This window comes from Syngnathus typhle, linkage group LG8 (genome assembly GCF_033458585.1).
Source record: "Syngnathus typhle isolate RoL2023-S1 ecotype Sweden linkage group LG8, RoL_Styp_1.0, whole genome shotgun sequence".
NCBI lineage: Eukaryota > Metazoa > Chordata > Actinopteri > Syngnathiformes > Syngnathidae > Syngnathus > Syngnathus typhle.
In genome coordinates this window covers 11828611-11842963 of record NC_083745.1, presented here as the reverse complement: position 1 = coordinate 11842963, position 14353 = coordinate 11828611, and the positions used below count along the sequence as shown (strand labels likewise).

Genomic DNA, 14353 nt, shown 5'->3' with positions numbered 1-14353 from the left:
TTTTTGATTGAGAGCTGTTATTTGAAAGTATCATGAAAACAAATACCTCACACAGAGAGGCGAAAACAAAGTCTACGAGGATGCTGCTGCTGCACAAGCAGGGTATTTTGAAAAGTGTTGTGTGTGAAAGAAATGAAATGGCTTGTTTGTATGCGACAACATTTCAATGAGGCCTACAGTATCAAAGTCACCATTAGAAAGTTGCCATCTTGTATCGCTTAAATAAATAGGTCAAACTTCATGCAGGGTGGCAGAGAGAAAAAAAAAAATCACATTCCTTTCAAGATGCACCCATGGCCTAAAAAGGAAAGCTCTAAAGTTGCTCTACTCTCTGGAATTTGATTTGCTTAAATAAATAAATAAATAAATAAATAAATAAATAAATAAATAAATAAATAAATAAATAAATAAATAAATAAATAAATAAATAAATAAATAAATAAATAAATAAATAAATAAATTTCGAACTTACTTCAACCCATTCACAGTCCAGGGTAGAGGATTTAGTTTGGGTGTTAGCAAAACAAGAAAAAAGACAAAGAGAAAAAAAAAAAAAACTACAGCAAGTCAGACATGGTACGGTCGGTCTGCTGGTAGCCGGCTTGATTGTACGATAGATAGACTGAGAGGCTAGAAAGCTGGTTGCTAAGCAACTCAAAACGCTTGGTAGGTAGGTGGGTGGGCCAGGGGAGAAGCCGGCAGGCTGTTTGCGAACTCGGTTAGTTGGTAGGTTGGAAGATGATTGAAATATGCCTCAATGTTGAGGGACATCAACGATCCAAACTCATGGTCCAAGTCGTCATTGCATAAAAAATTAGTCTGCCTACAGCTGCTGTCTTGCTTTGGAATTTCCCGCTCGGTCAGTCGTCCTCGGAAAGAATCTCGTTGGGGGTGGACGGTCGGGACTTGCTGTGCCCTCTGACCTCCGGCCTCCTGTCCTGCAGGAAGTCTCGAATCTCGCCCGGCAAACGCTCAAACTTCTCCCGGAACTCAGCCTCGATGGCGCCCTGCAGCTGAATGGCATAGGCTCAAAAGATTCATAAAGTTGTTTAGGTCAAAGTTCAAACCTCAGCTTCATGAAATATGGCCCAGAGAAGCCAATTGCCAATTTTATTATTAATAATACTATTTTATTTGTTCCAAACCTTGGGTTTCTGCTGCTGTATCTCCTGCAGCAGATGATCGTGTTGCTCCACCAGCTGCTCGAGGCGCTTGGCCTGGGTCTCCTCCAGCTATAAGCACACACAAGCGGACCACTTCCTATTACACAGAGAAAAAAGATGCGCGACTTGACTTGTGTCCGTGCTCACTCGTTTGATGTTCTGCACCACTTCATTGACGTACAGCTTGTTGATCTCCATCTTCTCTCTAGAACACACACGCAGGCGCAGAGAGGAGATAAAAGCTTTCCAAACAATTCAATCCGATGACGGCAAAGCTTGATTTTTGCAATCAGTAGAAATCCTACTCTTCTGCTAGATGTTTCTCTTTGGTCTTGGCCAAGTTGATTTTCTCCGTTCTTCTTCGGTCCATCTGCCTCTTCAGATCCTTCTTCTCCCTGAGTTGGCGGCGAAAAAAACACCAGTAAACTGACGGCCCGAGACGATGGCACAAGAGCCAGGGCAAGAGCCTATTTGGAGCTCTAACACTTACTTGTTGCAGATGTCTTTGAGTTTCTTCATCTGCGCGCTGTGATGCTCTTCAGCCAGGCTGCAGAGTCGCTCGTTCAGCTGCGAGGCCGATAAAAGTTTATAATCTGACGTTCAGAATAAAAAGGAACGCAAGACTAGCGCCGAGCCCGACGTGACATCTGTAAACATCGCGTCATCAATGCGTGAATGGTGCTAATACCCATCAAAACAAAGTCCAGATTGATCTGTCAAGAGTACCACAGCCAAAAACAAATACGATTCCTCTCTTCTCACTTTGCGGCTGCTAATGTCAAATATCAGAGTACCGTTTTTTTCCATGTATAATGCGCCCCCATGTATAATACGCACCCTAAAAATGGCATGTTGATGCTGGAAAAAAGCCTGTACCCATGTATAATACGCACCCTACTTAAGTCCGTAAACGTAAAATTATTTCAGAAAAAAGATCATCTTTGGGAACAACCGGATGTTATTCTGCTGGTCAGTATCACTGCGCATGCGCTAGCAAACTCGATAGCGAAGAAATGTTTCGGATTTGTGTAGGGTACATTGTGACAGCAAATGAGCAGGTGATCGAGCAAGCGTCTGATACGAGAGCATTGTGTTCGTATGGAGCGTGTTTGAAGTGAACACCAGAGAAGAAAGCGCATCTGTAATGGCGGCCTCCGTATCATATCCGGATAAAAAAAAAAAAAAAAAAAAGATTTTTTTTTTTTTTTGTACCCATGTATAATGCGCACCCCAGATTTTAGGACAATCAATTTGTTAAATTTTGCGCATTATACATGGAAAAAAACGGTAGGTCTCTTTGTGAGAACAGAAGAAAATAAATGGGGAAAAATTAAATCAGTCAAAAAATACATATAAATATTTTAAAATATAAAATATTATAAATAAGTAATAAAAAAAGAAAATAAACAAGCCATGTGCTCGTAATAATAACAAGCCATAAAAAAAGTTACAAAAGTGAAACGCACACAAGGGCCAAAGCTAAAAACGAAGTAAGTTTTTAAAGGTAAGATGAATATTCCAAGCCAGTTTGTGAAAGTGAAATAAAGCAAAAATGAAAAAAGAACTACAAACGGCCATTTCTTAAAAGTAAAAATGTCATGACAAACGTAAAAACACAGCCTTTTCATAAAAGTGATTTGACAATTTCAAGTAGAACAGGACCCAACCAAGCGTCCACTTCTTGGTGGAGGTCAAAGGGTGGACGTGGGCTCACCGTCTTGATGTGCTCCCTCTGCAGATACTTTTGGCTGTAGTACTGCTCCCGGCGGAGCGTCGCAAGCTGCTCGCACTGCTCGTCTCGCAGCGAGCGGAGACGCTCGTCAGGCTCCTCGGACGAGCTCCTGAGTGAGCAGGTGGGTCGGTGGAGGCTCCTTTAGTGGCGTGCGAGTGTAGCCGGTGTGTTTCCCACCTGCTCTTGCTGCACTGTCTGGCCGTCTTCTTGTACTTGTTGTTGATGTCTCGCAGGAGCTCAGAGGTCTTCTTCTGGTGTCTCCTCACCAGTTCCTTCACCTCCTTGAACTGACGCCGCTGCTCCTTCTGGTACAATTTAGACTGCTGCAGGGTGGCCAACGTGCACACGGGCATGTCTGCCGACAACACAATTGAACCATTCCACCAGTGGTGAGCAAAGTACAGACATTTGGTGAGTGAGTGTTGTTTTGTGGGCAGTGTATGTTTTTTGGTTGGTGAGCTGAACCTTGTGACTGACCTATCAAAACGCTTAACACCAAATCTTCACTCTTTGCTGCTGGTTTGGCTGCATCTGAAGGTAAACACACGACAAGAAACCTGTAAGGGACATTTCATCATCAAACATGCTATTCGGTTGATTTTGGTTTGAAGCTCAGTTCGGGTCAAGGGCTCAGAACAAAAGTCTTCAGACCTCTGTTCAAAGTCTATGGCAGTGCCACTACCTGAAGTAGCTGCTTGCTGATTGGCCGCAGAGGGTTTGGGTGCCGCGACGACGGGAGCCTGGCCCGTGGGTCCGGGGGCCGGGCTCAGTCCGTTCTCCACCAACGCCGACTTGGGATCGTTTTTACGCTCGGCGCAGCCTTCTGCTTCGTCCTGAAAAGTTCAAATGAATATATATAATTGATCATTCATTTTTTTCCCAATTGAACGAGCCTTGTGTTACAATTTGACTTTTTGATTTAGAATTGATTTAGAAACTGTCCAGAGATCAAACAGGTTTTGAAAAACTGTTTTCTAGCAGTAATTTTCCTTTTCTTGTCATCCAGACAAGAAATACATTTCTTTCTTTCTGACCTCGGTCTGCACGTCGTCCTCTGCGTCCTCCAGCGTGAGAGCGGCCAGCTGCTTGGAACGCTGCTCCAGCAGGTTGACGTATCGAATCGGGTTGGATAGCGCCTCGATCACGTCTGGAAGGCAAACGGAACACCAAGCCGGTCGTGCGTGCGTGCGTAGCCAGTTTTGATCGTTTCATTGTGCTTTTTAGGGTTTGTATTCACGGTTCCAAGTCATGCGTGCATAAAAACAAACAAAAAATAACAACTCTTTGGCCTACGTGCGTACCTGCAAAGGTGTCTGGGACGTAGTCTTTGACTTCCATGTAGACAAACACGGCGGGCAGAATAAGTGACTGGTTCTTCTCGTTCCTCAGGCCGATATAACGATACCCTTGAAAGAACACACGGACGCACTCAGAGCAGGAGCATCGTCTTGAGATCTCAACGTGACCGGAGATGAGCGCCAAAGAACAGCACGTACCGGGTCGTACGGCAGACACTGGAATTATGCGATGGCCGATGAACTTCCCTCCTTCCTCAAAGGCGGCAATTCTCAGTGAGGCCAGAGTAGGAAGAATCACCTGGCAGAGAACCAGGACAACATAAGCGCCCCGTTTGACCATTCTGACCAAGTGATGTTAAGAGCAATTGTCGGTGCCCCCTCTAAAAAAATCTAAAGAAGCTGTGGCAGAAAAGGAAGTCTGCCATTTTCGATAAAATTCAGCCCTTGAAGCATGCTTGAGACAGCTACGATCAGTTCCCCACCTTCTTGAAGACGACAGGTTCCTCATCCCACACCGGGTTGATGGCATTGTTGTTCTGAGAGGTTTTAGTTTTCAGAGCTTTTCTCCTGGTGTCAACAGGAAGCCCAAACATCTCCACTTCCACATAGACGCCCACCCTGCGCTCGGTGAGGAACTGGCCCGAGATCACCTAAAAAGCCAGACGTGAAAACGAGCTGACACAAGCCTCCTTCTCAAATGAGGTGAAGCGGCTTCCTACTGGCGGACCTTCACGGAGAGCGTGTTGGCTACAATACCGTCCACCGTGTTCTCGGTGAAAGGGTCAAAGTGTTTGTCCGGACGCCGCATGAACTCGGGCTTCAGCCTGTAGCCGCTGCGACCGTTGTACTCAAACATGAAGAGGTTCAACTGCATGGACAGATCTGTGACAAATAATTCACACATAACCTCAAATTGCTCCTATTTTTGGGGGGATGTACGTCTATCACGAGTAGACCCACAAAAAGTCTGAAGAAGCCCTGCCCAAAAATACACGAGGTCTGCCATTTTGATCATTTCCAAGTGTCCTTTGACACAAACCAACCGCTCCTAAATATGTTTGGAAATTCTGCCCCTTAAACCAGTTTGAATTAGCAACGTGAAACATCATGAGTAGAACCACAAAAACATCTCAAAAAGCCGTGGCCCAAAAAAAAGCAGCCACCTTAGGGTCAATTTGGGGTCCTTCCAATGACAACCATATGATAAAGCAGGAAAAGAGCAAAGAAAACATTCTGGGAATCGTGGACTCCTCACCTATGGTTTGATAATTGAGAGCCACCAGTTGACAGCCGGCGTTCCAGAAAAGCTGCGGCATGAAGTTGGACGAATCCACTCGGGTTCCTTTGGGATAAATCCGACTTAGCTGCGATTTATTGTATCTGGTTGGTGCCTGGTTAAGAAGTATGACATTTGAAAATGTATTTTTGTTAAGCTTGAACAACAACAAAGAAATACACCCAATGGCCACCTCATTAGGTACACACTCTAATGAGATCCAAAGATGAAAATTATGTTTGATTTTTTCCCTGCCAGGAGGGAATCATTTAACAATAGGATCATTCGTGCGCTTGTGTAGCAAAATATCGAGAGCTGTTCCTAACAAAAAAAAAAAAGAGGTAGCTCAGTGCCAATCAAAATGCAGCAGATTTTCGTTTTCAATGCGGCTCTGGTATTGGATTTGATTAGACCGTGCAGGTCTACCTAATATTCTGTCCCTGGGCTCAGTGTACTCTGCTTACATATTCACATGAGCGATCAAAGGCATTCCAGCGGCAAAGGCATCATATCTAAAGAGAAAGAAGCAGTCAGGATGTGAGCAGTCGCCCGTGGCAACAGTTGCTAAGGATACTCCACAAACTCCACTGGTGACTTGGTGAGGTGCTCCAGAGCTTTGGTCTCCACAAATGACGACATGTGGTAACAGCGGGCTGCCTCTACATGCACGCGCACACACAGGATAACAGGACACACACTTGAGCACGTTTCCTGCTCAGTGGAGATGGCGAGGTGAACATCCGCTTGTCATTCAGTGCTCTGGCTTACTCTTAGAGGCCTCAAAGGAGTTGAACTTGGTGGGCTGCACGTAGTTGACCAGTGTGGACATCTCCTCCGTGGCCACGGCCTCGCGCTCTGCTGAGCCCTGACCGGAAAAAAATAATAAATGTTTTTCCAGCCGTGGCTTGCTCAGTTTTTCTACCCTTTTAGCAATTAAGCAAACTAATTCATCATTTAGACATTAACCTCAAATTTTCCACATCCTTGGAATGTAATTATTAAAAATTAAAAATTAACAGATTATTATTCAATATAATCTTTAGTTTCAGCGCTCTCACGTGTGGGAAAGGAGAGCCAAAGTTGTTTTTAGCTATTTTAAAAACGTGAATTTTCTATTTGCCGTGCTGGTCGGGACAAATGATTGCAAATGATTTTAGTGGGGCAAAATGATTTGAGCTCATTCGTGGTAAAATATAACGTGACGTCACTACTGACCTTTTTACCGTCATCGTCGTCGTCATCATCCTCTTCCTCGCTTTCAGCTTCTATCTCTGCAGGAGAGGGGGGGGGGGGTTACTTTCACTCACACAGCATCATTTTTATTTTCATTCAATCATATGTCCAATAAAAGTCTTTAGATGTTTGTAGACGTAGTGCGGTCTCACATAAAAAGTTAAGACCCTAACTCGTTCCTGTTTACAGCGGTTGATTGTCCCTGAAGGCAGCAGAGAACATTTTGTTGTTTTGCCTGTCACTAAACAACGCTGGCATAGATCGATGGACAATTAGTTCCTTTATACCAAATAAAGAATTTATGGGCCCCAAAAAGCAGCACATTGTGGGAATTTATTTACCGTTTTTTTCCGTGTATAGTGCGCAAAATTTAACGAATTTATTGTCCTACAATCTGGGGTGCGCATTATACATGGGTACAAAAAATTTTTAATTTTTTTTTTTTTTTTTTTTTTTTTTTTTTTTTTTTTTTTTTAGAAAACAAAACCAACAACAGGACTGAACAGGACCGTGGAACAAAAAGACAGGGTGACATTACCAAAGACAGGAACAGAAAGCAAACAGACATCATGACAGTAACACATGCAATGATCCGACGGTGAGCGAGGGGCAGACAGGACTTAAATACAAAACACGTTACATCGATTGAGGTGACACAGGAAGAGAGGGGCGACGCGAACAGAAACTATGGCAACCTAGACACAACCGAGACGTGACAAATGTCCCTCGAAATGAAACTTGAAATCACCAAGTTTTGGTTTCCAAGGGTGTTTTTATTCCTCTTCAACGTCTCTCCCATACAGAGCCGCCTTTTTCACGTCCGCACGCCTCTTTCCCGTGCGCGCACGGAGCGCGGTGGTGCGTTTATGGGCAGTCGGAGAAATCAACGCCAACAAAAAAAATTACATCCAGCCTAGTTAAGACCATACCAAAGACTATAAAAATGGGACCCATTGCCTCCCTGCGTGTGTGACGATCATTGGGACTTAAAAAAAAAAAAAAAGTAAATAAAAAATTCATAAAAAAAAATTCATAAAAATTGGGTGCGTATTATACATGGGTACAGGCTTTTTTCCAGCATCAGCATGCCATTTTTAGGGTGCGTATTATACATGGGGGCGCACTATATACGGAAAAAAACGGTACTTATTGGAAAAACTAAAATTCCAAATAACGGAAAATATGATTTTATATATTTTCAATTTTCTTTTGTGTGGTTAAATGAATAATGAAAAAAATGAGCTGAAATTACTTTTAATTTACTTTGCGCAAGGCCCTCCTCATGTTGTCGTTATACCTGTGTTGTTGTTGCTAGGCAACACGGGCTCCGTGTCCTGATTGGTCGGCTGCTCCGTCAACCTCTTGACGTCACTGCCGCCACCAGAGGAGGCTTTGTGCGATTTCTTGTTCTTGATAAGAATTTTTCCCATCAGCTCCTGAGGACTCGGCAGCGGCATGCCCGGCTCCAGCTGTCATAAAATCAGGATGAAGCCATTGTCACAAATCTTTTCTATTTTTCTTTGCGTGTAAGAGTGCTTACCGGGTATTTGTCCAGCGGGTCGATCAGTAATGCCTCCCCAAAGATTGATCGACAATATTCCGCCATTTTAGCCTGCTGCTTCAAACTAATAGAAAGATATTTTAGCCTATTAGGGGGCAGCATTCAAGTCGGACAAATTGGATAAAAATTAAAAGTTGGTTATCTATCGCAAATGATTTTTTCTAAAGCAGTTAAATCATTTTGTTGTGAAAATAACTCACGAGTCGACGTGATTCTCGAAAGACAAGATGACCGGGAAAGGTGATGTCTTGAAGGCACACTCTGCAATGGCCTCAATGACTTCCTGTTTTAAAAAAAGAAAAAAAAAAAACACACACACACAAACTGAATCAAACTTATTAATAGACAATGGCAAAATAAGTAATAAGCACAACCAAGAACCAAGTGTGTGTTTGTGTCGACCTTGAAGGAGATCTCCGAGGTCATGGTGAAGCCGTGCGTGATGACGGGCTCCTCTTCGGCTGTGCGACCTTTCCACACGTCCAGCTCCACGCAGCGACATCCGGCCAGCAGCACCTGTCGGTACATCTCCACCGACGAGCTTCCTGCCAGCTGGCCCGCTGGGGGAAAAACAACAAGAATAAAAGTTTTGTTGTGGGTTGTTGATCACTTTTCAGCTTGAGTACGTGCGGGCGGGCGGACCTGTCAGGTATGTATTATGCGAGGAGTTGACAAAATAGTGCGACAGCGGGAAGCTCATGTCTTCAGACTGGTCCAGTTTGTCCGGAGGGATGACGCCGTTCTCGTCACTCGACAGATAACTGCAGAAGGCCTGCAGCGAGATCAGGCCTGGCCAACACACACACAGACACACACACGCAAGTGAATAAGCCGTCGGTCCGTCTTTCGAATTTGCATTCGGCCATCCATCCATGCATAAATATTGATCTAGCATCTATTTCTCTCATTAATGTATTTTCTTTCTTCTTTATCTTGCTGATGCGTGTGCTCTATTGTCACCCTGCTCCAGCAGCGTCTTGTCGCTTTGGTGCCTTTCGAGGAGCGTCTGGGTTTGAGCGGGCCTGAGAGGCGGGTAGAGGATCTCGTTGAGTCTGGGGTCCCGCTGCTTGAAGTTGATGAAATCCGTCATCCGATCCAACGACACGGTTTTGTCCTTGCCTCCCCTACGGGGAACGCAACTTTGTCATATCCACAAACTGCTTTTTTATGGGCATGACACATTTGGTGCGAGGCAGAACTTCTTTTTTTAGTGGCTTGTGGTGCGCAAATGCATTTTCAGACGTGAAAATGTGGGCAAAGTGCAGTGAACACGTTCCTGCTGCACTTGCACATCAAAGTGAGTCTTGTGTGTGTTCTGACAAGTAGGACAAGCGCAACTTCATCACGCTGCTCGCTCAAAGAAGTCGCGGCGCACTCACTGCATTTGGAAGATGTTGGCCAGCTCTGGCCGAGGACAAAGATGCTCCAGGAAGCTCTTGTACGCCTCCAGAGAGAAGTCCTCCAGTTTGACGGCGTCACCCTGTTGAGTGCACGCGAGAACACCCACATAATTTTTCACATTATCATGTACAATTGAATTGATTGAAAATAGCTTGATGGCAAATCTACAAAGTGTCTGGGACACTGAGCAATTCACAAACAGAAAAACTATTTGACAGACCCGCCCGTAAGGAAGTCGGCAGTTCTCCAGCGCGTTCTCTACTCGCTTTCTGTCTGATGAAAACAAGCGAACGATACTGAAAGAGAGAGGAGGGAGGAGGGGGGATAAATCACATCACCATCTCCTCCCATCACAAAATCATTTCAAATTCTGTAACGGTCCCAATTTGTCCTTGAGTGGACTGCAGACGAGTTCTGGTCTGGGGGGATGCCACGGATTACTTGGCTGGGGTCCTTTTACAAAGAAGCGTCCCGCATTTAAACAAGTAACGCTTTGTTTGAGATTGGAGTTGTGCTTCTCATCACAATTACTCGGACTGAAAAAGGACAAAAAATACATTAAGTGACTTCATTTGAATCATGTTGCACGGATGACTTTGTCCCCCAGTTTATTTTCAAAATTTAATTCCGGGGGCAAACTTCACTTCAAACTATAACTTCTCGGTGTTTGACCCGCAATTTTGCATCGCTCTAATTCCCGGTTGGTGGAAAGGGCGACGGTGTCCCCATCCGGCTTTGCGAACCCTCCGTGTTCTTCCTTCATCTTGGTCTCACATGTGGCGCCGCCGGCCCATTAGCGGGTCAGCGCTGAATTAGGCACTTTGCTGGATCCTGTCCCTGTTTTTGCTTTCCCAAGTGCACATGGAATTGAGTTTATTTTGGGAAGCAGGCGACGGGAAAGAGTAAAGTTATGAAGTCTCAGCAGATTGGCCGCAAACAGGACAGACAGGCTTCACTCACTTCTTGACGGGAATTCTGCCCTCCGAGTTGGGCTGCACAGTCAACTTCACGTACCTGCAGGAGCAAAGTCAGATGGATTGGATTTTTTTTTCAGCAATTCGACTCACTCTATTTGAAGAGTTAAAAATATACCAAAAAGAGAAAAGGTTTGAAAAAAGTAAAGAAAAAAATCGTAGTAAATGTTATGTGTGTGTATGTTGACTCACGCTTTGAGGAGGCTGTGGTCTCTGTTGAGGTTGTGGCTCAGCAGGTTGGAAGACAAACAAAAGAGCTCCTCACACCACACCTACAAACAGCATCATCACCATCATCTTCCTCCACCTCCTCCTGGTCGTGGTACCTTGGCCTCATCCTCCTGAGAGGCGATGAAGATGATCTGGTTGACGTTGACAATGTCGGAGGCCGTCACCACAGTGACCATGCGGTTCTCCAGCCGGCCCACCAGGTTGCCCACGTCCAGCAGCTCCCGCAGCTTGGCCTCCTATTGGCCAATAAGGCCCAATCATTTTGGAAAATGGCTGCAACAGAACAAACTGCGTACAAAACTAAGTCCTGTCAATACTTAGAGTGTATCTGGAAAGCTGTCAGAGGACTTCACGTTTAGAATTTTGAGCCAAAAAACTAACAGAATCCATTTTGGAACATGGCTGTGCACTGTTGCACTCATACTGTCGTGCTTTTGGACTACATAATGAGCACTTGGGCATGAAATGATTTCCAAGGTGCTACATTTTCCTTGCATAAAGAGTCAGCGAGATTGCAATTCAAAGAAGGCGAGTAAGACTGAGATGAAGGAAGTGAAGAGGCTGGCGTTACCTTGGCAGTTTTGGTGCTCCTGCCCGTCCGGACATCTTTCACATGGGTCAAGTCTAACAACTCGCTCTCCTGGAAAACGTAACCCACAAGCGCGCGCGCACACACACACGCGCACATGCACACACTTAATCCTGCTTCCTGCTGAGGCGCCGAATTATGTGCATGTTGACAATCAATGATAACGGCCACATACTGAGCATCTTTAGGCTGTTTGCTTCCTATTTATGTAAAGCATGTCGATAATGTAATGCTATTTTCATCTCCAAATCATGATTAAACAGGATTCAAATAATAACCTTCAATTATATATCTACAATAGGAAGACGTCTTGCTGACGAGAATCGAAACAATCGTGGTCTCCCAAGTAAATGTTGGTGGATAAGTAAAACGGAATACACCCGATAGTATCCATGCAGTCGTGTGTTACGTGCACTCGAGCACCTTGTTCTGGTCGGTCCAGTACAGATAAAGTCCATGAGGGTCGACAAAGAGCGTCACAGGAGTTACAGTGGAAAGATCCTGCGGAGGAACATGTGAAAAGTCAGAAGAAAACACTTGTAACCAACTTGACGGTCTCGTTGCTCTTTTTCAGAGAACCTGCCTTGAAGTCACCATTTTAAATCCAATTCTAATTTGAACCATGTGCGAGTGGTTGTACTTTTGATTCATGCCGAGTGCTTTTACAAGCCGACGACCAAAAAGTAGAACTCGAAGCGCTGAGGATGGCCAACGAGATCCCTGTCAAGTGTCGCCATGGCAACCAACTCTTAAAACAGCCAGCAGTTAAAAAAAAAGAAAACACACTTATGTGCACATTCTCTCTCTCTTGCTCTCTCTAACACACACATACACACACACGCATGCACACACACACACAAGCGCGTCCGCACACACACACACCTCATTCCTATCACATTTTGCATCAGTTCTGTTTAGGTAGGGGTAGCCATGACAGTTACCATAGCAACCACACCACTACACGTTTCCATTGTGAGGGCACTTGAACATACCAATACAGACTCACACTCATGTTGCTAACATGCAAACAAACATGTGATGCATAAAATAAATTTTAGCTTACAAGAAGAGAAAATTTGTTTAAAATCGTGCTGGATTTTCTTTTTATTTAAAAAAATAAAAGTGATTAAGAAATGATCATTTGCTATTTTCATTAACATGACTAAATTATTTTTTACTTCATAAAAAAAAAATAGAAAAGAATAAAAATTAATATTAATTCAAACTTAATTTTCACAAGTTAGTTTAGAAGATACATAAAATGAATAGAAAAGAATACTGTTTCAGAGAAGAGTAGTGAGCTAAGCTAAAACTGAGGTGTTTTGTCAATGAATGTAACAAATATGTGGATTTGTTTTTAAAAAAAATAAAAAATCTGGTAAAGATTTCATCATGTGTAGTGCCAATTTTGAGTCAATTGAAACAAGGTCCTCAGAATTTAAGTTGACACTTATACCATGAAATCTGCGCCTTGGCTCAAAGAGGACAGCAGGAAACATTTCTTTTAGCTTGAATGTGTTTCATGAATGAATGTTTGCACTTTTGCAGCCGTCTTACCTCGTCCCATTTGATGAAGTTGCTGCCGTTCCTCAAGGTTGGCGACACGGCAGGTGGCTGGAGTTTTAAGGCGTGGACCCCCGGCTGGGCGCTGGCCATGGCTCCTCATGCACGTGTGGAGTGGGGGGGGGTCCGAGCTTGCCGAACTCTCGTCAACAGGCAGAGTTGCCGAGCTGCTGCATCCTTCTCCTCCTCCTTGGCATCGTCTTCTTGTGGTGGTGCTATGCGTGGTCCGCCCCCACCCCTTTGTGCTGCAACAGACAGACTGAAGACTGAAGCAGATGCCTTTATGGGAGACGACAACACACGTGCGTGCGCTCAGCCTCCACAAATTGACTCATCGCCGACATGCGCAAAGCGGCTTCCCACAGATGGGGGAGGGATGAGAGGGAAGAAAGGGATGGAGAGAGGAGGAGGAGAGTAAAAAAGGGACCGAGGGGAAGATGAGTGCTGGAGCGGAGGCGGAATGCAAAAGTGAAGAGGCGGAGGAAAAAAGAAGCGGGACACTTTGGTCAAATGAGGCCAGCAGGAGGAAATGGTTGACTTTTTGTTCAACAGGTGCAAATGCATGGACAAGGTGAGCGAGTGCAGGAATAGCCATTTCCTGACCTGTACCTTTTACAGTACATGTACAATTCCCCCACGCCCCCAAAAAAGGAAGAGGAAAAAAAGAAGCAAAATAGAAAGTAAGAACAAAATAGAACTGTATATTTTGAAAGACAGAAATTGCTTGTGACACTTGAAAGGCTGAATGAAAATATATAAGAAGCATAAGACGGTTTAAAATGATGTGAAATGACGTGGAATGTATGACAACATTTTAGAACATACTGTACGTGGGAATATATATGTAGCGGTCCCCTGCTTACTCATAGTTTGGAACCCGTAGATTCAGCTGCAAATATTTCAAATAATGAAACATATGAATGTGTTCAGACACATTTGTGCAAGGAGATTTTTGTCTGTAAACATTTATAGTTGGTTATTTTTGGGGTGTGCTGGAACAGATTCATGGCACTTCAGTCCGTTTTAACAGTGAAGAGCGTATTTGAGAGCTGTGAAGTATAAAAGTCAATATGCAATCATTCAAACACACGTCAATACAGAGAAAACAAAAGGATGCAAATAAAAAATTCAGTTGGCAACGTATTTCTTTGTTTGCTGGGACGAGTGATTATTACGAGAAGTCCGTGGGCGTGGAGATTTAAGACTGCAAAATGCAACGCAGGCGCCAAGGAGAAGCAGAAAATGACAACGCATCTGCTGAGAAATGAAAACAAACAAGCCGGCAACCACACAGCGTCCAACAAAAATATGACAAGCTGATGGAGCAAGTGG

General features: G+C 44.2%; 1 protein-coding gene across 1 annotated transcript; it reads right to left on the bottom strand.

The window, feature by feature from the left end:
* plcb1 (phospholipase C beta 1) lies at positions 1–13352 on the bottom strand. The gene is made up of 32 exons (XM_061285844.1): positions 13016–13352; positions 11882–11959; positions 11441–11509; positions 10965–11105; positions 10831–10910; positions 10625–10678; positions 9885–9960; positions 9643–9743; positions 9224–9387; positions 8906–9052; positions 8666–8823; positions 8464–8546; positions 8243–8327; positions 8000–8171; positions 6685–6740; positions 6238–6334; positions 6044–6128; positions 5449–5573; positions 4921–5075; positions 4676–4843; positions 4392–4491; positions 4197–4301; positions 3930–4042; positions 3584–3728; positions 3373–3432; positions 3073–3250; positions 2878–3004; positions 1654–1730; positions 1469–1558; positions 1311–1368; positions 1146–1232; positions 1–1013 (listed from the first exon to the last, which is right to left on the bottom strand). Exons 1-32 carry the CDS (start codon positions 13112–13114, stop codon positions 861–863), a joined length of 3486 nt encoding a protein of 1161 aa, XP_061141828.1. The 5' UTR covers positions 13115–13352; the 3' UTR covers positions 1–860.
* Positions 13353–14353: the final 1001 nt, after the last annotated feature.